The sequence below is a fragment of the Lampetra fluviatilis genome, chromosome 3, assembly GCF_964198595.1.
Source record: "Lampetra fluviatilis chromosome 3, kcLamFluv1.1, whole genome shotgun sequence".
Classification (NCBI taxonomy): Eukaryota; Metazoa; Chordata; class Hyperoartia; order Petromyzontiformes; family Petromyzontidae; genus Lampetra; species Lampetra fluviatilis.
The window spans coordinates 15,438,337-15,460,586 of record NC_136277.1 but is presented as its reverse complement, the minus strand read 5'-3'; the positions used below and the strand labels follow the sequence as shown (position 1 = coordinate 15,460,586).

Below are 22,250 nucleotides of genomic sequence, written 5' to 3'. Positions count from 1 at the left end.
AGAGCGGTGCCCACTGTTGGTGGGGCGATTGGACAGCCCCCCCCCCCTCTCTCTTCCACCCACCACGTCCCCCGGGCCTGCTCCCATGGCACCGTCGTGCTCGGCCTTACTGGCTTGTGGTGAAGCCCCTCGATGGGGAACGAGAGGGCTGAGCGGTGCTCTGGATGGGTCCATGGCTCTGGCATAATTCGACCTTCTCTCCCCCCCCCCCCCCCTTGTTTAACTCCACGAGCCGGGATGTTTTTTTGTTGTCATCGCCTCTCTGGTAACCACGCCATGGTGGTGTTTTTTTCGTGTCTGGTGGTTCCGGTTTCTTTACGTGGCCAATGGCAGTGAATACGGTACCCCGTGGCTCATCGATAATGGGCACCCAGTTCTGTATAGTCAGTGGCGGCAAGATTATCGCCGTGGAATTTTTTGTTTTGATTACACTCTGAATAACCCAACCGGTAATGGGTATCCATTGTAATTTATATGAATACATTGACACCCCCCCACCCCCCCGTCTTCGCACCTGATTGACTCAGGAGTGACGACATCACATTTATTCCCCCCCCCTCCCCTTCTATTTAAGATCGAATATTTCCACAACTCTGTCCGTCTGATAGGGCTGGTTGTTGGAATTACCGGCGAAACGTCACGGCAACTGGAATTGTAAATGTTGTCGTGAGTTTACTCTGCAACACGCAACCGGTTAGTGCTGAGCGAGTAATCGAAATTGCACGTTTTGTTTACGTGACCAAACCGCCTTAATGATTGCCTGGGTCAGGTGGTGATGGTGGTGGCGGTGTTTACCGATGCGTTTATATTTATGCCATCTAACCCAACAAAAAAACTCTTGTGGATAATATTGGTCGCGAAAGCCCTACCACCACTACGTGTTAAACTGATTTTTGTTTAACGCAACGTTGCTCTTGATGACCTACGTAGCGAAACGCGCACGTTGCATTTAACGTGCGTGCATGTTAAATACACACTAATACCTCCCCGATGATCTCGTCAAGGAAGATGAACCACCATCGCGTGAATTGCGGTCGTCCTCACTGCAGCGGCGGCGGCTTTTGGCTCGGCCGTCGAACGGAGATGATCGGTGCATCATGTGGCACTTTCAGATGCACTTCTGCGGCCGTCTGGAACGTCGCTCTTCCTTCCGATATCAGGAAGCCACTGGGAGCTACGCAGTTTTAAATCATCTAGGTTGAAAACTAATTTCTTTAAAATTGCTTTTTTGAGTTTAGTTTGTTGGCCTTGCCCGCACCTCCGATTTAGGCACAGTTGGCTACATTACAGTGCGTATGTATATATGTTAAGTTCAACAAATACATACATAGACTCACAACAGAGATCCATAGACTCACGCAGAGACCCACAGACTCAGATAGAGACCCACAGACTCGTAAGTAACCTTGGCTTGTACGTACGTACGACCCCGCGCCGCACGCGCCAATTTTCACGTTGTTATCGGTGCCAAATTATTAGATTGAAGAGGCCATTGAGACTCCTGCAAAGACAAGTTCAAAGGTTCCCCCTCGCCCGTATAGCCTTGACAGACTGTTGGGGCAAGTGCTGTTGTGAAGCACTCTGCTTGTTTTGGTTTAGGGTGGGGAGGAGGAGGATGGGGAGGAAAATGGGAGAGGGGGGCATGGCGCCGCCCGGCTTTGTGTCTTACCGAGGGAGTATTTTAGTTTTTTTGTTTTGCATCATTTTCACTGCCAAAACTCGGCATCAAAGGAGGGCCGCCGTTGCTGCCCCCCCCTTCCCTTTTGAACCTTGAGAGAGAGAGGGAGAAAAAAACCACGGAGCGAGGGGAGCGGTGTGACCTCGCGCTCCTCTCTCTGTCTCTCCCTCTGCCGCCAAGCGCTTTTTGTGCACAGCAGAAGGTTTATTTTGGTGGCTTAGATCGCGGAAATATACAGGGTGCTTCAAAAAAATGTGAACGATTGGGAGAATTTGCAACAATACCACGAGACTCGGGAGACCACCTGGAGAAGATTCCGGGCTTGTGTTGACAATGATGGCGAACAAGTGGAGACTCACTTTTGGAAGCTATTAACATGACATTTGTTATCATGTTACAGTGTGTTATTATTCGTTGTTTTTCCATTAAAAACGATAGTCCCATATCGGTGTTAATATTTTTTTGAAGCACCCTCTATAAATGTGTCGTCAAACCCTCCACCACCACCGCCCGGCACGACACAATCGGTAAAGGTTTTGTCACGTAAACAGAACGTGCTAATTAGTTTACTGGCTCAGCACACACGCCGGTTGTGTATTACCGCACCTCCGATTTAGCCCGATTGGCTACGTACGGTGCGAATCAAGGTCAACGTACATATGTGTACATACTGCCTGTTGACTCAACACTGCACCATAGACTCAACACTGCACCATAGACTCAACACTGCACCATAGACTCAACACTGCCCATAGACTCAACACTGCACCATAGACTCAACACTGCCCATAGACTCAACACTGCCCATAGACTCAACACTGCCCATAGACTTAGCACTGCCCATAGACTCAACACTGCCCATAGACTCAACACTGCCCATAGACTCAACACTGCCCATAGACTCAACACTGTCCATAGACTCAACACTGCCCATGGACTTAGCACTGCCCATAGACTCAACACTGCCCATGGACTTAGCACTGCCCATGGACTTAGCACTGCCCATAGACTCAACACTGCCCATAGACTCAACACTGCCCATAGACTCAACACTGCCCATAGACTCAACACTGCCCATAGACTCAACACTGCCCATAGACTCAACACTGCCCATAGACTCAACACTGCCCATAGACTCAACACTGCCCATTGACTCAGCACTGCCCATAGACTCAACACTGCCCATGGACTTAGCACTGCCCATAGACTCAACACTGCCCATAGACTCAACACTGCCCATAGACTCAACACTGTCCATAGACTCAGCACTGTCCATGGACTCGACACTGCCCATAGACTTAGCACTGCCCATAGACTCAACACTGCCCATAGACTCAGCACTGTCCATGGACTCGACACTGCCCATAGACTCAACACTGCCTATTGACTCAACACTGCCTATTGACTCAGCACTGCCCATAGACTCAGCACTGCCCATAAGCTCAACACTGCACCATAGACTCAACACTGCACCTCCGATTAGCGCGGTTGGCTACGTACGGTGTGAACCAAGTTCAACGTACAGATGTACATTAACCTAAACAAAATACTACGCGCCATCAGCTTCGTGCACAACGGACAATGATTCCCGTTGTGTTATTCTAAAACCAGAGTGATGAAACGTTTAAACAACGTTCAGGCTTTTCCCGGCAATAATATTACGTATGCATGTTGAACTTCGTATGTACGTACGTATGTTGAACTTCTTTAACACCGTACGTAGCCAAACACGCTAATCGGAGGTGCGAGTGAAGGACGACAAACTAACATGCACACAAAAGCACAACAATTGTGGGCGTTTAGATGTTCCAACGCCAAATAGACACACCTATTGCGAGGCATCGTCAAGTCTGCATTAATCACACAACGTGCTCGTGGCAAAACGTGCAAGATAAAAAACACGCTTTGATTTAATAAGAATAACAACGCGTGCATTGTCCTTGAAACTGATTGGCCTCTGCACCCGAGACGGGGCCTCCTTCATGGCCTCGTCCTCTGCACCGGCGTTAGACCGGAGGTCAATGGCAAACGGCGAAACAACGCAAAAGGGGGGCAGTGAGAATGTCGGAGCATCGATTGATCCGGTTGGGCAGTTCATAAGGGGGTCCCGTAGACGTGGAGTCAAGTCTCCGTGTTGGCAGGACGTTGGAAAATTTCCGCTGCTTTCACTAAATTGGGTAAAAGCTGCTTGTGGTTGTTGTTCAGCCTGTTGTCCTTCCCCCCCCCGACACCTCCGACTTTAGGCACGGTCGACTTAGTGCGGTGCTGCGAAAAAAGCTGAACGTTCATGCACGAACATACTCTCACGGAGACCCATAGACTATCGCAGAGACCCATAGACTCACACAGAGACCCATAGACTCGCACGGAGACCCATGGACTCGCACAGAGACTCATGGACTCGCACAGAGACCCATGGACTCACACAGAGACCCATAGACTCACACAGAGACCCATAGACTCACACAGAGACCCATAGACTCTCACAGAGACCCATAGACTCTCACAGAGACCCATAGACTCGCACAGAGACCCATGGACTCACACAGAGACCCATAGACTCGCACAGAGACCCATGGACTCGCACAGAGACCCATAGACACGCACAGAGACCCATAGACTCTCACAGAGACCCATAGACTCTCACAGAGACCCATAGACTCTCACAGAGACCCATAGACTCGCACAGAGACTCATGGACTCGCACAGAGACTCATGGACTCGCACAGAGACCCATAGACTCGCACATAGACCCATAGACACACACACAGACCCATATACTCACACACAGACCCATAGACTCGCACAAGGACCCATAGACTCGCACAGAGACCCATAGACACGCACAGAGACCCATAGACACGCACAGAGACCCATAGACACGCACAGAGACCTATAGAATCGCACAGAGACCCGTAGACACAGAGAGACCCGTAGACTCAGAACTGCTTTATGTGTTTAGTCTGTTGCCCTTTCCACCCGCAACTCCGATTTTGGGCACGGCCGGCTACGTACGGTGGTGCGAAAGAAGTTCAACGTGCATGCACGTACATAGACCCGCGCGGAGATCCTTAGACCCACCACCACCCGACACAGCCAATTAGATGAGGTTGTGTGCGCTGGAGTAGTCACTAATTGGTACGTTTTTGTTTACGTAACAAACCTTAATAATGTTATTGGCTGTGGTCGGGTGGCAGCGGCGGTGTTAACGACACACACTTATATATTTACGCGATCACGCGTAAAAAAAAAAAACACTTAATCATGGACGTTACTCCACGTAGCAATCATCGCCCCCTACCGGCAGACCATTGCCCATCGACGAGCCGGGCGTTAAGCCACCTTGTTGCCGCACAGGGACAGCTGCCCAGTAGGGGGGGGGGGGGGTTGGATGGTGATGCTTGTGCTCGGAAACGTTTCGCTACGCGATACATAGAGGTGAGAGAGAGGAGAGGGGAGGGAGAGAGTCAACGCATAAGTATGAATCGGTGGTGGGTGGGGGGGGGGTCGCGTATGAGCAGGTCTGCGTACTCTGAGATCTTACTGCATCGTACCGTGGCAACCCGTACGGTTTAGCGCGTATTCTTGTGCAGGGAAATAGAGTTTTCTGGTCCATACGGCGTACAGCCGTTTCAATGCGGGCAAAACAACAAAATCACACGGCCAAAAAAAAAAAGAGGTTGCTTAACCCTTCGTAATGTTCCGTGTTTATTGTTGTACGCTTGCAACACGAGTGTGTGCATCCGCATATCAAGCAAGCGGCGGCGGCATCGGCATGCAAGATCACAGACAGTAGCACGATGAACAGCATCATTGACACCAGTTATCAACATTAATACATTTTAGTTTCGTAACATAATTTGTGTCTTTGTGTGTCTCCCTCGTGACGGGACTTTGTGGGATGAACGTTCAGATTGATAACGTCACAGAGTGACCAATGAGGTCTGAATTGGTCTGTCATACGGTAGGCACTGATAAGGGGTTGACAGGTATGTTGTAGTGTACATCAGGGGTCCCCAACCCCCGGGCCGTGGACCGGTACCGGTACCGGCCCATGGCCTGTTAGGAACCGCGCCGCACAGCAGCAGGAGGTGAGCGGTGAGTCCGTGCGTGTACACACTCTACACACCGCATAGTGGTGAGCGGTGAGTCCGTGCGTGTACACACTCTACACACCGCATAGTGGTGAGCGGTGAGTCCGTGCGTGTACACACTCTACACACCGCATAGTGGTGAGCGGTGAGTCCGTGTGTGTACACACTCTACGCACCGCATAGTGGTGAGCGGTGAGTCCGTGTGTGTACACACTCTACACACCGCATAGTGGTGAGCGGTGAGTCCGTGTGTGTACACACTCTACACACCGCATAGTGGTGAGCGGTGAGTCCGTGTGTGTACACACTCTACACACCGCATAGTGGTGAGCGGTGAGTCCGTGTGTGTACACACTCTACACACCGCATAGTGGTGAGAGCGGTGAGTCCGTGTGTGTACACACTCTACACACCGCATAGTGGTGAGCGGTGAGTCCGTGTGTGTACACACTCTACACACCGCATAGTGGTGAGCGGTGAGTCCGTGTGTGTACACACTCTGCACACCACATAGTGGTGAGCGGTGAGTCCGTGTGTGTACACACTCTACACACCGCATAGTGGCGAGCGGTGAGTCCGTGTGTGTACACACTCTACACACCGCATAGTGGCGAGCAGTGAGTCCGTGTGTGTACACACTCTACACACCGCATAGTGGTGAGCGGTGGGTCCGCGCGTGTACACACTCTACACACCGCATAGTGGTGAGCGGTGAGTCCGTGCGTGTACACACTCTACACACCGCATAGTGGTGAGCGGTGGGTCCGCGCGTGTACACACTCTACGCACCGCATAGTGGTGAGCGGTGAGTCCGTGCGTGTACACACTCTACACACCGCATAGTGGTGAGCGGTGGGTCCGCGCGTGTACACACTCTACACACCGCATAGTGGTGAGCGGTGAGTCCGTGTGTGTACACACTCTACACACCGCATAGTGGTGAGCGGTGAGTCCGCGCGTGGAACCCGCCCCCATTGTTTTATTTACCCCTTGCGTCCGCGCCTCTTTCCCGCACTGCGCACTTGTCTCAGTCACAGTTTTGGTGAGCCCACAAGTTAACCCCTAGTAGCCAAAATGAGTAAAAAACAAACGTCGCTGCATGTGGAGCTTCTTTGAAAAGGGGGAAAGACCCAATGATGAACCCCCCTCCCCCCCCCGGTCCGTGAAAAATTGTCTTCCACGAAACCGGTCCCTGGTGCCAACAAGGTTGTGGACCGCTGGTGTATCGCATAGACGTTGAGATGTTTAATGGCACGGGGGTGACTAAAACGGCCTGAATTGGTCTGTAACACGGTAGGCACTGATAAGGGTTCATACTCTAAGGCTTTTTCGGTAAAGTCACGTAGGTAAAAAATGAAATTAATAGAAATAAAATTAATAGAAGTAATCAAATAATAAGTCACGACGTTTCGGAGGCAACACAAGACTTGGGTTGCCTCCGAAACGCAAGACTTGTGTTGCCTCCGAAACGTCGTGATTTATTATTTTATTACTTCTATTAATTTTATTTTTTACCTACGTGACTTTACCGAAAAAGCACAAGAGTATGAATCCTGGCAGTCACGAAAGCTTCAAATCTAGAATCACTGATCAGGGGTTGTGAAAGGTATGTAGTATTGAGGGGGGGGCACTACTGTGCGTCGTCGGCCTTGGGTGTGGTCTGGGAAACGTTTCTTGCCTCTCGTGTTGCTGCCTTGCCCCAAGGCTTTGGGGGCATTTGTGCACGATTTGAACTTGTATATTTAAGTCCGCTTTGAAAACCCATCCCTTTAAAGTGGGTGGCCCTTCCCTCTTTAGTTTGGTCGGTTGCCCCCGGTGCTGTTTTTGTTTCCTGCTTTCTATGCATTGCGCACTGGGATCCTCGGATAGAATGCCGCATTGTTCATTTGAATTATTATAATAATAATTATACTCTAGTTTACGTATTTATTTTGTGAGTGACTTGCTTACCGTCCCTATGCTTTTCACTCGTCATGGTTTTCTGTGTTGTTTTTTGTTGTAATAACTTGCGGCCCTTCCCCGCCCCCCCCCCCCCCCAATACTGGGCCATCTGTGACAGAGAGCTTCATAGCTCATCGGATTTATTCAGGATAAAAAATAATATGATTTGGCCATTGCGAATGATAGGGTGTCATCATATAGCGGGAGCGCAAAAATACTCATCGACGCATGATGTTGATTCTAAAATGTGGACGGGGAAAAAAACAGGAGGAGGACCCGGAGAAAAATCTACGCGACCACGGGGAGAGAGAGAGAAACGCTAACTCCAAATGGACAGCAATCATTGTCAGTGTCATGATTGAAACCACAGACCTCCTCTATACCAGGCGAGGTAGTTAACATCTCCTCGCCACCGTGATGATGATGATGAGAGAGAGAGAGACACGCCAACTCCAAATATACAGCAGGCATCGTCAGGGTCGGGATTGAAACCACGGACCTGTATACCAGGCGAGGTAATTAACATCTCCTCGCCACCGTGATGATGATGATGATGAGATAGAGAGACACGTAAACTTCAAATCTACAGCAGGTGTCAGGGTCTGGATCAAAACCACAGACCTCCTGTTTACCAGGCGGGGCGGTTAACATCTCCTAGTCACCACGATATGGGGTTGGCAGGGGGTGGGGAAGCCGGTTTGGTTATTAACGAGAGCGCCCCTCTCCTCTCGTTGGTTGTTCACCCAGGAGCTCGGCGGAGGCCAACAAGGAGGCGCCCAAGGGCCTGCCGAAGATGGAGGAGCGGCCGGAGGACCGGCTCATCCGAGAGAAGCTCAAGAGCACCTGCATGCCGTCGTGGAAGCACGAGTGGCTCGAAAAGAAGGGCAAGAGGGGGCCCATGGTGAGACCGAGACGGAGAGAGACGGAGGGAGATACTGGAGACGTTGGCGTCGCTAATTAAAAAATATATTTTGTTGTATATAAATATTTGTTACATTTTATATTCCCCTCCGCCCGACAGAAGGTTCCTCACAGGGTGGGTACCGAGGATTACCCCCCCCCCTCCACCTATACATGGTGAGAGAGTGGGTGAGCGGGAGATCGAGAGATCGGGAGAGTAGGAGATCGGGAGAGTGCAAGAGGGTGAGAGATCGGGAGAGGGTGAGAGATCGGGGGAGAGGGAGAAGTTGGGAGAGAGCGGGAGAAAGCAGGAGAGTGGGAGAGAGTGTAGAGAGTGGGGGATCGGGAGAGATCGGGAGTCCGGGAGAGCACGAGAGAAAGCGAAGGGTCAGAGAGCCTTTCGGCCGTTTCGCCGTGCTGGGGATGCGACGTGCCACGATCGTGGTGTAGGGGTGGTGGAGTCAGGGCAAGAGCAGAGGGAAGAGAGAGAGGGAGGGGAGGGGTGGGGGGGAAGAGCCGAGTTGCTGATGGGAAGAGGAGAGAGGAGAGGCTGGTGGGAGGGGGCGGCAGCGGGGGGGGGCACCCCAGTATTGTCGCCGTGTGACCTGCCGCGCCTCCCGCTGAAAGGGATTCTTTACGCGCTCCGTGGCGATGACTGCCGCGCGATTGAATTTCGACCGCTAATTTGACGGCCTACACACCAGGCCCCGTCCGAGGTAGCGGCCCGGCAAACAAAAGTTGGCGACCTCCAAAACTCCCACCCCCCCTGCCCCCACAACCGATCCGCTTGGCGATTAGCGCGGTTGGCTACAAATGGTGCGAAATAAGTTCTACATACTCACTGCCCACAGACTCAACACTGCCCATAGACTCAACACTGCCTGGAGACTCAACACTGCCCATAGACTCAACACTGCCCACAGACTCAACACTGCCCATAGACTCAACACTGCCTGGAGACTCAACACTGCCCGTAGACTCAACACTGCCTGGAGACTCAACACTGCCCATAGACTCAACACTGCCCGTAGACTCAACACTGCCTGGAGACTCAACACTGCCCATAGACTCAACACTGCCCATAGACTCAACACTGCCCATAGACTCAACACTGCCCATAGACTCAACACTGCCCATAGACTCAACACTGCACCATAGACTCAACACTGCACCACAGACTCAACACTGCCCATAGACTCAACACTGCCCATAGACTCAACACTGCCCATAGACTCAACACTGCCCATAGACTCAACACTGCACCATAGACTCAACACTGACAATAGACTCAACACTGCACCTCTGATTAGCGCAGTTGGCTATTTACAGGTGCGAAAGAAGTCCGATTACGTATAAAATCGTTTTTACTTTTAGTTGCGTTTGGGGTACCGGGTCGAACGGATTGAAAAAGTAAGCAAAAGGTTGCCCTTGGTAGAATACTGTGATGATGCAAGGCAGTGATGAGATGGAAACTGGTGCTATTTGGACACACACATGTAGTAGTAGGATTGGGCAACAACAACAGGAAAATTAAAAGTGGGTTGTTGTTGTTGTTGTTGGGTGAAAAATGGAAGCAACTGGAAAGAGAGAAAGACCTCTAACAGAGAACGGCTTGACGACGAAGACATCGAAAGAGTTCGGTGCCAGACAAGATGTGGCCACTGTTTGATGTATATTTGCACTACGAGATACAGAGAGAGAAAACTGGAAACAGCAAGTGACGAAATGTGCGGTTTGTCCGATTTGCGGATTAACCGCGGCACCTGAGATTTTGACAAATTAATAACTCGTGGAGTTTCCCTTTAGCCCAATTTAATAGCCTAAAAACAGTTCTACGGCATTGTTATTCTTTGTGAAATGTTCATTACGAGTGCTTAAACCGAACAAATGTGTTGCTCCGGTTAATCCGAAATCCACGTAATCGCCTCTTCAGTACATTAGTTAGTTGCAATAGCTTTACAACAGTGGGGCGGAGTTTGATTGTTGATTGGCTGTGGCTCCGTTGTCCGCCTGGTGGGCCGAGTTTCCTGCGCGGGAGCACCAAAGTGTTTTTATCCCTGAGCACGCGCCTCATCGATCAGTAGTTTTCGGCACAGAGATCCGTCGAAAATGGGTCATATTTTTGGATTATCCTTCCTCCCCATCATGAGCGCGGATAATCGAGAGTCTACTCGATATTGTTTTCCTTTTAAGGCCACGCAGTGCTGTTGACAGATGTGTTTGGAGTTGGTTTTGCTACTTGCGCACCACTGCAAAATGCAGCGGCGGCAGCAGCAGTAGCGGCAGCATCGTCACCAAATAACTTGTAATGGAATGGTGTCTAATAGTCTACCAACTCCCTGGGCCTCCCTGTCCAAGCTTAACAACTGTTGTGTCTCTTCTTACAAAATGACAATGAATTATGAAAACTATTTTGAAATGCAAAGCGCGCTTTGTTATTTCCTCCAACGTTCTCTTTGTTTCCCGTTCTGTCTCTCACGGTGCTCGCACGCACTGATGCACTCACGCACGCACTCACGCACGCACTCACTTATGCACTCACGCTTGCACTCACACACTCACGCACGCACGCCCTCACGCACTCACGCACGCACTCACGCACTCACTCACGCACTCACGCACGCACTCACGTACGCACGCACGCCCTCACGCACTCACGCACTCACGCACTCACTCACGCACTCACGCACGCACTCACGCACTCACTCACGCACGCACTCACGCACTCACTCACGTACGCACGCACGCACGCCCTCACGCACTCACGCACTCACGCACTCACGCACTCACTCACGCACTCACGCACTCACGCACTCACGCACTCACTCACGCACTCACGCACTCACGCACTCACTCACGCACTCACTCACTCACGCACTCACGCACGCACTCACTCACGCACTCACTCACGCACTCACTCACGCACGCACTGATGCACTCACGCACGCACTCACGCACGCACTCACGCACGCACTCACGCACGCACTCACGCACGCACTCACGCACTCACTCACGCACTCGCCTGCACTCGCGCACTCACGCACGCACTCACGTATGCACTCGCGCATGCCCTCACGCACGCACTCACTCACTCGCTTGCACTCACGCACTCACACACTCACGCACTCACGTATGCACTCGCGCACGCACGCTCAGGTGGTGAAGCCGCCGGCTGCGTTGGAGCCGTCCAGGGGTGCCGAGGGGCGGACGGACGGCAAGGCGGAGCGAAGGAAGCGCAGCCCCTCGCCGTGCTCCACCAACGGGGCCAGCGGTGGTGGCGGCGGTGGCGGCGGCAGCAGCCGGCCCGCGCTGTCTCCCGGCGAGCGCAAGCGCCGTACGTCGCCCGCGCCGGTGAGTCGTTAGCGTTTGCCGGTATTTGGCGATACCAAGAAGTGAATAATAAACATAATGTGCGTTTGAACTTCGTTCGCACCGTGCGTACGTAGCCAACCGTGGTAATTGGGAAGGACGACAACACTAAACGCACACGAAAAGAAAAATATGGACGATCAATTTGGATCGCGCCGTGATACGGCGTACGCACGCACTGCAGCGAGGGTCGGTGAATCACCACGCAAATGTTACGACTCTCCCCTATTGGATTCAGAATTTTTATATCTGACTGGAGGATGAATCCGGTGAGCTATGGAGCTCTTCTTCCCACAGATGTCTCGTGGGGGCATGGGGTCAGAAAGTTGCAGATCGCCTGAATCAGCAATCGCCCTTGTGTAGCGTGACATCTTCTAACTATGTGCCCTCCGTCTCCTCCCTCCCCTCCCTCCCTCCACTCCCCCCCTTCCTCCACTCCCCCCTCCTTCCAATCTCCCGCTCACTCCCCCCCCCTCCCTCCACTCCCCCCCTCCCTCCACTCCACTCTCCTCCTTCCCTCCCTCCGCTCCGCTCCCTTCCCCTCCCTCTCACCCCGCCGGTGCTGCTGCTGCCGGTGTTGCCGTCGCCGCCCTGCCCCGCCCTGTGCCACCCTGTGCCGCCCTGTGCCGCCCTGTGCCGCCCTGCGCCGCCCTGCGCCGCCCTGCGCCGCCCTGCGCCGCCCTGCGCCGCGTGCGATCAGAGCGGACGGGTGACCCCTCCGCGGCGCGCCCCCTCTCCCGACGGGCTGTCCCCCTACGGCCCCGAGGAGACGCAGCGGCGAGTCAGCATGGTGATGCGCGCTCGCCTCTACCTGCTGCAGCAGATCGGACCCAACTCGTTCCTCATCGGCGGGGACTCTCCCGACAACAAATTCCGCGTCTTCATCGGCCCCCAGGTGCGCCCGGATTCACGCACGTTGAGGGCGGTGAAGGGGGGGGGGGGGGGCTGGTGGTGGGGAGCGGTGGTGCGACGGTTAACGCCTGCTACGCTGCGAACCCGGCGACACGAGTTCGATTTCGGCTCGCGGCAAACCGACACCGGTGACGATTATCTGAGCCTCCCCCCTGGGTCGACTCGGCCTCAAATGAATACCCGGTGCGGTGCGTGTATAAACATCGCCACTGGGGAGACAAAGGCGGCCGGGCGTGGTGCTGGCCACCCCCACCCCCCTCCTGTGCCGTGACGGCCTTCATAGGTGCTGCTGCTACTCGCTAACAGCACTTGCCCCAACAGTCTGTTAAGGCCACACGGGCGATCTTTGTCTTTGCGGCTGTATGTATATGCACGTATGTTGAACTTCTTTCGCGCCACCGTATGTCGCCAACCGTGCCGAACTCAGGTGTGCGAGGCGGGGGGTGGGGACAACAAAAACTTGCATCCACTTCCAAAGAAATGACATTGCACGGCTCCCAGCGGCTTCCCAATACCGGAAGGAGACACGCTTTCCCAGACGTTCATCTCGGCGGGCCTTAACCTGGTCAAATTAAACCAGTTGATAGTTGTAACAGTTTGGTTTATCTGCGCCTCTTCCGCTGCCCTCCCCTGCGTTGCCCTGCCCTGCCCCTCCCCCTGCCCTGCCCTCCCCCTGCCCTGCCCTCCCCCTGCCCGGCCCTCCCCGTGCCCTCCCGTAGACGTGCAGCTGCGGCCGTGGCACCTTCTGCGTGCACGTGCTGTTCGTCATGCTCCGCGTGTTCCAGGTGGAGGCCACCGACCCCATGCTGTGGCGCAAAACACTCAAGAACTTTGAGGTGGGTCGGCCGGGGGGGGGCGGGGGGGGAGGATTGGCAAGCGAGGAGAGCCGGGGACGACGTGTCCGGCCGCTTCACCGCCGCGACGGGTGGTGTTGTGGTGTTGTGGTGGTGTTGTGGTGGTGTTGTGGTGGTGTTGTGGTGGTGTTGTGGTGGTGTTGTGGTGGTGTGGTGGCGTTGTGTTGTGGTGGTGGCGGTGTTGTTGTGACGATTATCTGAACCGGCCCTGGGCCTCCCCTATTTCGAATCAGCCTCAACATGAGTACCTGGTGTGATGTGTAAACATCGCCACTGGGGAGACAAAGGCGGCCGGGCGTGGTGTTGGCCACCTACCCCCTCGTGTGCCATGCCGGCCTTCATAGGCGCTCGCTAACAGCACTTGCTCCTGCAGTCTATTTAATCTATATGTGTACGCTAGGGGGCACAGGTGGTGCATCGGGCCAGTCATCTCAGTCCGTCAACCCGTGGCACCACCTGGCTCTGTCCCGTGACCTGCCGTGGTGACATCACCGTCACTTAGTGCTGGCCGTTGTTGTATGTGTACTGCGTGTGCGCGCGTATGCACAAGCGCGTGTGTGTGTGTCCACCCCACCCCCCGTGTCACCGCGCAGGTTGAGAGCCTCTTCCAGAAGTACCACACGCGCCGCAGCTCGCGCATCAAGGCGCCGTCCCGCAGCGCCATCCAGAGGATGGTGGGGCGCATGAGCACCTCGCAGGCCGCCTCCTCGTCCGCCGCGGCCAACGCCCAGGCGCTGGCCGGCGCCGACACCAGGTAAACGTCCGCCCGCTCGCCCGCCCCGGCCGACCGGTAGCGCCCGCCTCGACTCGCTCGCCCCCATTTGCTCGCCCCCATTCGCTCGTCCCGATCGCTCGGTCTCCCGATCGTTCTGTTTGACCGCTTGACTGCCCGTGCCCCCTGTCGCAGGTCACTTGGTCGTGCGTACGCTCGCCCGCTCGCTCATCCGTTTGCTCGGCCGCCCGATCGTACGCTCGCTCAGTGGCCCGATGACTCGGGTCGCAAGCTCGCCCACTCACTCGACCGTTTACCCACCAGCTCGACCGCTCGTCGCTCACCCACCCGCTCGCCCGATAGCTCTGTTTGCCCACTCGACTGCTCGTGCCCCCTGTCGCACGCTCGCCCATCGCTCGGGCGCCAGGTCACTCGCTCGCACGTACTCTCGATCGCTCCGTCGCATACGCGCCCACTCGGCCACAAGATCGACCGCTCATCGCGCAACCCACCCACTCATCTTCTTGGTTCTTTCGGTAAAGTCACATAGAAGGGAAGTAATAAAATAATAAAAATAAAACACAATAAAATAATTCTCACGACGTTTCGGCTACAACGCAAGCAGCCGTCTTCACCTTCTACGTGACTTTACCGAAAGAACCAAGAAGATGAATCCCTGCAGTCACCCACCCACTCATCGACCCACCAAATCACTTGCCCACTCGCTCATCCGATCACTCAGCCGCCCGATCGCACGCACCCTCGCACGCTCGCTCGGCGGCCCCCGATCGCTCGGTCGCATGCTCACCCACCAACCCACTCCCTCGACCGCGTTCCCACTAGCTCGACCGCTCCACGCGCCCACCAGCCCGCCCCACACCACTCGCCAACCCGCTGAACCGACCCCCTCGCCCTCAACCGTCTCGCCCCAACCTGCACGCTTGCTTTCGACGCGAGTGTATTTCTGTTCGGGAGGATGGCCCGATGGCGGAGGGTGACCGTGTGGCCCCTGGCAGCAAGGACGAGGCGGAGGAGCAGACGTGCCCCATCTGCCTGCTCGAGATGCTTGACGAGGAGAGCCTCACCGTGTGCGAGGACGGCTGCCGAAACAAACTACACCACCACTGCATGTCCATCTGTGAGTGCTTGGTGGGTGCGGGGGAAGTGGGGGGGGGGGGGCAGGGGTCGGAGTTGAGTAGCGGAGGCACGGTGGCTAAGAGATCTACACTATGGGAACCTCATTTGCCAGTAAAAATATGATAATTGGTTTTTTACCCTTCTATCTGGCAACAAAACTGACACCTTTTTACAAGGAGTCATGTTTGCATAGACCGCAATACCTGCAGTCATAATACAAACAATTGCAGGTATTGCGGTCTATGCAAACATGACTCCTTGTAAAAAGGTGTCAGTTTTGTTGCCAGATAGAAGGGTAAAAAACCAATTATCATGGCTAAGAGATGTTAACTACTTGCTACAAGAGGTCGTGGGTTCGATCCCGACCCTGACGCCTGCTGCTCTATATTTGGAGTTTCCGTCTCTTTCTCTCTCTCCCGGTGGTCCCGTGGATTTTCCCCCCGAGTTGCCCGGTTTTTCCCTCCACATTTAGAATCGACGTCACGCGTTTAGAGTATTTTGGCTGACAAAAATGTCCACGTGACTTTGATAAGCCACCACTTCGTTGAGCTCTCATTTGTGATAGCCAGGTCGCTTCTGAAAAAGAGATGTATGATCCTTATGGCGGTACCCCGGGGTACCAAACAATACAAAATGGCCCAGGCAATTAAATATTTCATTTGTGGGACACTACTTTTGTCTCGGCGTGCACCGCGGGTAATATTATTACTACCCGGCAATCACGAGCGAGGTCAGCTCGCAGATCGACGACCTGATTCAGCAAGCAGTCAGTCCCCCCACCCGCTCTAACAAATGCCAGCTCGTTTCGATTGACGCGATGGTGGATCCGGACACCGAAGGCGAAACCTGGGCGTCCCAAGAAGAAAAGGGGCGTCGCTCCGGGGCAGAAATCGATCCTGTCCTTCTTTGCCAAACAGCATTAGCATAAAAAAATCCATTAGCGAGAAATTCAACTTCTAAAAGTGCATCGTGTGCAGCTCGTCGAGATGAGTCGATTGCCGCATCGCCGACCATCAACGGACTAAAAATAAGTAATATTTAAAAATACCTTTTTGAAAACACGCTTTAATGAAATGTACCGTACTCGTAATGGCAGAACTCCACGACTCCAGGAAGTGGCCCCGAGGCTTGCCATAACTTAAGGGACCGTGGTGAAGGCGAAACATAACATATTAAAAAGAATGTTTTAAAACATTTTTTTAATGATAGAATATAGTATTGTCATCAGTAAGACATAAGGATACCAAGTTTGCAGTCGATACCACATTGGGAAGTGGGTTAAAATTGAGTTGACAATAAGACAACAACAACAGACAGAGGTGAGTTAAATAAAAGCGTGTAATGACTGCATCACGGACATTATGCGAGAGCCGGGGTACTATGGTACCCCGGGGTGCCGCCATTAGGTTCATATGTAGCAGCTCAATGGTGGCCTTACCTGGTAAAATAAAAAAATAGTTTAGTTAATTAGTTTTTAGTCAACGAAGCAGATCAGAATCTTTTCTTAGACTGCAGCAGGAATCCGATGAGCTATGAAGCTCTTTTTCACAGACGTCCAGTCGGGCATAATGAGAATTAACACGACGGTGATGACGGCCGCGGTGATGGTGGTGATCATCATAATAATAATGGCATCGCAAGGACCGATACAACATTATAACTACAAGCGCTGGATCATGGATTCTGATCTATTCGCGCGGATTTCGAGCGGTCTCCACGAGTCCCGCGACCTAAGGGGAAGAGATAAGACCTAAGGGCAGACGGTGGGATAATATTTTCTCGCAAACAGCACTTGCCCCCAAGGATCTTCGTCTTTGTCTCCTTCATAGGTGCTGCTACTCGCTAAGAGCACTTGCCCCAACAGTCCGTTCGAGGCTACGCGGGGGATCTTTGTCTTTGGTTGCGTGCGTGCGTGCGTGCAGGGGCAGAGGAGTGCCGCAGGAGCCGCGAGACGCTCATCTGCCCTCTCTGCCGCTCCAAGTGGCGCTCCCACGAGTTTCACAGGTGACCGCATTAACCTAGCAAACTACTTTAATATCATTGACATTAAATACCTCGCCTGCTATACAGGAGGTCGTGGGTTCGATCCCGACACGGGGACACCTGCTGTATGTTTGCGTGTCTCTCTCTCTCTCTCGCGTGAATTTTTGCACGCTCGCCCACTCGCTCGTCTGACCACTCAGCCGCCCTGTCCCCACGATCGCCCGGTTACATACTCACCCACTCCCTCGACTGTTTACCCCACGAGCTAGACCGCTCCATCGCTCACCCACCCACTCACCGACCCATCAACTCAGTCGCTCGCTCGACCATTTACCCACTAGCCCGACGGCTCCATCGCTCGCCCACCCACACACCCTCTCCTATATCGCCAGCGCCCTTTATATCTGCACCTTCGCCCCCCCCCCCCCCCCCCTTGTTCGTCGTGCAGTTATGAAGCCTCCAGCTCGGTCGACACCCAGCCGCAGGCCCAGGTGCAGGCGCCGCCACCACCGCAGACCCCGCACGGCGCCACCGCTGCCGCCAACAACCGGCAGATGGACAACGAGGCGGCGCTGCTCCACTACGGCGCCCAGCCCATCCCCGTGGCGTACCGCGGCATCGCCGAGCCCTGGAGCCAGGTACGGCGCCTGAGCCAAACCCGCCACCTCCTCTTCCTCCCCCGCCCAGGTGGCCTCGTTCAGGATTAGGGCACCGGCGCGCGTACGTAAATGTGCGTCCAGTGACTTGGTGCCATCGTGCGTGCGTGCGTGCGTCATGTGACGTGGCACCATCGTGTGCGCGCGTGTGTGTGCGCAACATGGCGCGTGCCTTCAGGAATGTGGGACCACCGCGCGTGTGCGTGCGCGTGCGTGCGTCATGTGACGTGGCACCATCGTGCGTGCTGGGCGCAGGTGTTTGGCGTGGAGCTGGTGAGCTGCCTCTTCTCGCGCCACTGGAACATCCGCGAGATGGCCATGCGCCGCCTCTCCCACGACGTCACCGGCTCGCTGCTCCTCGCCAACGGGGAACTGCGCGGCGCCGCCGCCAACGACGGCAGCGGCGTCACCGCCGCCGGCGGCGCCGCCGCTTCGGGTGCCGGCGGGGGAGGAGGGGGGGGGAGCGGAGGGCGGCCCCCGGGACGGGCCGTCGGACCGCTCGGCGGGGGCCGTGATGGAGTGCTGCTGCAGCGTGCTGTCCATGGTGTGCGCCGACCCCGTCTACAGGGTCTACGTGGCCGCGCTGGTGAGGAGAGCAGTGGCGGCTGGGGGTGACGGAGAGCGGCGGCGCAGCGATTAGCGTGCCGCGCTACGAACCCGGCGGCCTGATTTTGGGGGGGGGGGGAGTGGTGGTTGGAAGAGGTGGGCAGGAAGGGGTGGGCAGGAAGAGGTGATGACATTTTGCTTTGGGTTTTAAAACACGAATCCGGAACACCGCGTTATGACGTCAAGGCCAACGCCTAAAAAAACTGAACTTTTTATTTTACGAGGTGGTAAGGCCCCACTGAGCTGTATAGAACCGACCTGGCCATCACAAAGTACAGCTCAACGAAGTGGCTTATCATCATGCCACTGGAGCTAAGCACTTTTAACTCGTCTAGAGTGACAATCCTATTCCTTCAAAACTTCCTTTTGTGATTACTTTGTTATCCATTCCCCCCCCCCGCGCACCTCCGGTTAGCACGGTTGGCTTACGTACGGTGTTCAACATACACACATACATAGTTCAACATACACACGCGCATTACCCGATATAATGTAAAATGGTTGCTTTAGTTCGCACGGCCAATCGCAACTCCGTGGCTCAAGGACACCGGGGCAAACACCGCCTGCCAAACCCGGAGCCGCGGTGACGGCTGCATCCGCCGCCCCACCGGTTCGGTAATTGCAGCCTCGTTAAAAGAAGGAGCGGAACTGAAAAGGGGGAAGCGTTACGGAGGGAGAGTGGGGGGGGAGGGGTTGGGGGCGGGGGGGGGCAACAGACGTTTATTTGAACCGGTCCTGGGGCCCTCCTCTAGGTCGACCCGGCCTCAAGTGATCGCCTGGGTGCGGCGTGTGGTAAACGTCGCTACTGGGGAGATGAAGGCGGCGGGGCGGGCGTTGGTGCCGGCCACCCACCCCCTCGTGCGCCACAGTGGCGGCCTTCATCGGTGGTGCTGCTGTTGCTACTCGCGTTGGTGGTGTTGGTGGCGGTGGTGTTGGTGGTGGCGGTGCGGTTGGTGGTGGCGGTGGTGTTGGTGGAGGCGGTGGTGTTGGTGGTGGCGGTAGTGTTGGTGGCGGTGGTGTTGGTGGCGGTGGTGTTGGTGGCGGTGGTGTTGGTGGTATTGGTGATGGTGGTGGTGATGGTGATGATGGTGGTGATGCTCGGGGTCAATTCGGCGACGTGCGGCTATCGAGTGAGGGTTCAAACCCTCGCGCGCACGCGCTTATCTCAAACCATGGCCCCCCGACAGTCTGTTAAGGCTATGGTGGGGGGGGATGGTGGGTGGGTGGAGAGGGGGGGAGCGGGGGGGTGGGATCTTTGTATAAACACAGTGCGGTTCCCACTCCCCCCAGCGCGACTTGTTTACTTTATGTACTCCCACAGGAAGTATCGGCAGTTGTGTTTCTGCGTGGCCTGAGCCCACGCGCGGCACGGCCCAGCGAGCGAGCCAGCGCACCGCTTTTGTTCCAAAATCCTTGGGAAACTGTAATGCGCTGTACAAACCCCTCCACCGCCCTTTGTGTCGCCCGCCCCCCCCGCCGCCGCCGACTGTGTGTTCTCTCTCGCTCGCTCGTTCTCGCTCTCTCGCTCGCTCCGTTCCTTGCGCTCTCTCTGCCTGTCCTCTTTCTCTCCCTTGCTCTTCTCTCTTTCTCTCTCGCTCGCTCGTTCTCGCTCTCTCGCTCGCTCCGTTCCTTGCGCTCTCTCTGCTTGTCCTCTTTCTCTCCCTTGCTCTTCTCTCTTTCTCTCTTTTTTTTGTACGATCAGTGGAAACAAGAAGATGCTCGGTGTAGTCGGCACTTTGCTTCGTTCATCATTTCGTACTTTTTTTTTAAATAATAACTTTGCTTTATGTAAACCCCCACCTCTCGCTCGCTCTCTCGCTCGCTCTCTCGCTCGCTCTCTCGCTCGTTCTCTCGCTCGCTCGCTCTCTCGCTCGCTCTCTCGCTCACTCCCTCACTCGCTCTCTCGCTCACTCTCTAGCTCACTCCCTCACTCGCTCTCTCGCTCACTCTCTAGCTCACTCTCTCGCTCACTCTCTCGCTCACTCTCTCGCTCTGCACGCAGCCCTTCTCGCAGTCCGACGGCCTCCGACGGGTAGCTCATAACTGCCTCTCTCTTTCTCTCGCTCTCTCTTTCTCTCCCTTGCTCTCCATCTCTCGTTTCCTGCCGCTCTTGCTCTCACCCTTGCTCTCCCTCGATCGCTCGCTCTCCCTATCCCCATATCTTTCTCGCTGTCCCTCACTCTCTTGGCTACACTCTTCCTTGTTCTCTCCCTCTTCCTCTCTTTTTCGTTTTTGCTCTCTCGCTCTCTTTCCTGTTCTCTCTCCTCTCTCTCTCTCCCTCCCTCCCCCCTTGTCCCTCTCTTGCTTTCTTTTACTCTCTCTCTGCTCTTTCTCTCCGGCTGGCTCTTCCCCCCCCCCCGTCGACTCCGGCTGTCACGGCAGTCCACCACGATAGCGGGGGACGTAACATTCCTCCGAATGCTTTCAAGACACGAGCGGTTGTTCCGAGAGGGGTCATCGTGGGGGCGTAGTGTGGTGGGCGAAAGGAATTATTTATTCACCTTGATAATTTGCCATTGTGTTTGTTAAAACTAAACTAAACTATTTTTATTTGACGATGGTAAAGCCCACCGAGCTCTCGAGTTCTTTTTCAGAAGCGACCTGGCCACAGATGATAGCTTAACGAAGTGGGCTTATCATCATCGCGTGGAAATTTATAGCGGCAGCCAAGTACTCTAACCTCGTGACGTTGATTCAAAATGTGGAGGGAAAAAAACGGGAGGACTCGGAGAAAAATAGAGGCGACCACGGGGAAAGAGAGAGAGAGACACAAACTCCAAATATACAGCAGGTGTCGGCAAGGTCGGGATCGAACCAACGACCTCCTGCATACCAGGCGAGGGAGTTAACATCTCCTAGCCACCGTGATGATGATGATGATTAGAGAGAGAGACACGCAAACTCCAAATATAGAGCAGGCATCGTCAGGGTCTTGATCGAACCCACGACCTCTTGCATACTAGGCGATGGAGTTCACATCTCCTAGCCAGCGTGGCGCTCCACATAGCTAATTTAATCCAGAACTTTTGGGCCACTTCCACCACAGCAACACAATGCAGCGGAGAGCTGATTGAGGTAGGGGGGTAATAAGGAACAAACAAAATCTGAGAAGAATAAAAAGTGCGTTGTTATAATTTGTACCGGATAACAAAAAAACTAAATTTGCGCACACAAAACACAATGGCACAACAATGCTGCCCCCCCCCCCCCATTGTGTTTCGCGGTCAGTGTTTTATTTTGGCCGCCCGTGTAGCTTCGAGATGGTTGTATGTGTGTGTGTTGAACTTCTTTGGCACCGTACGTAGCCAACCGTGCCAATCGGAGGTGCGGTGGGAAGGACAACAAACTTAACTCAAAAAGCAGTTCTCAATAAGTGAGTTTGTCAATCTAGATGATGATGTAATAATG

General features: G+C 54.4%; 1 protein-coding gene across 1 annotated transcript in view; it reads left to right on the top strand.

Annotated features, from left to right (window-relative positions):
• Window positions 1–22,250, top strand: part of LOC144953283 (mitogen-activated protein kinase kinase kinase 1-like) — a 64,973-nt gene that overhangs the window by 22,127 nt on the left and 20,596 nt on the right. Inside the window, 10 exon segments of the mRNA XM_078883856.1 lie at window positions 8,461–8,614; window positions 11,770–11,964; window positions 12,683–12,877; window positions 13,614–13,730; window positions 14,342–14,502; window positions 15,477–15,598; window positions 17,520–17,601; window positions 18,029–18,218; window positions 18,492–18,688; window positions 18,690–18,822. Coding sequence (XP_078739982.1) covers window positions 8,461–8,614; window positions 11,770–11,964; window positions 12,683–12,877; window positions 13,614–13,730; window positions 14,342–14,502; window positions 15,477–15,598; window positions 17,520–17,601; window positions 18,029–18,218; window positions 18,492–18,688; window positions 18,690–18,822 — 1,546 coding nt within the window.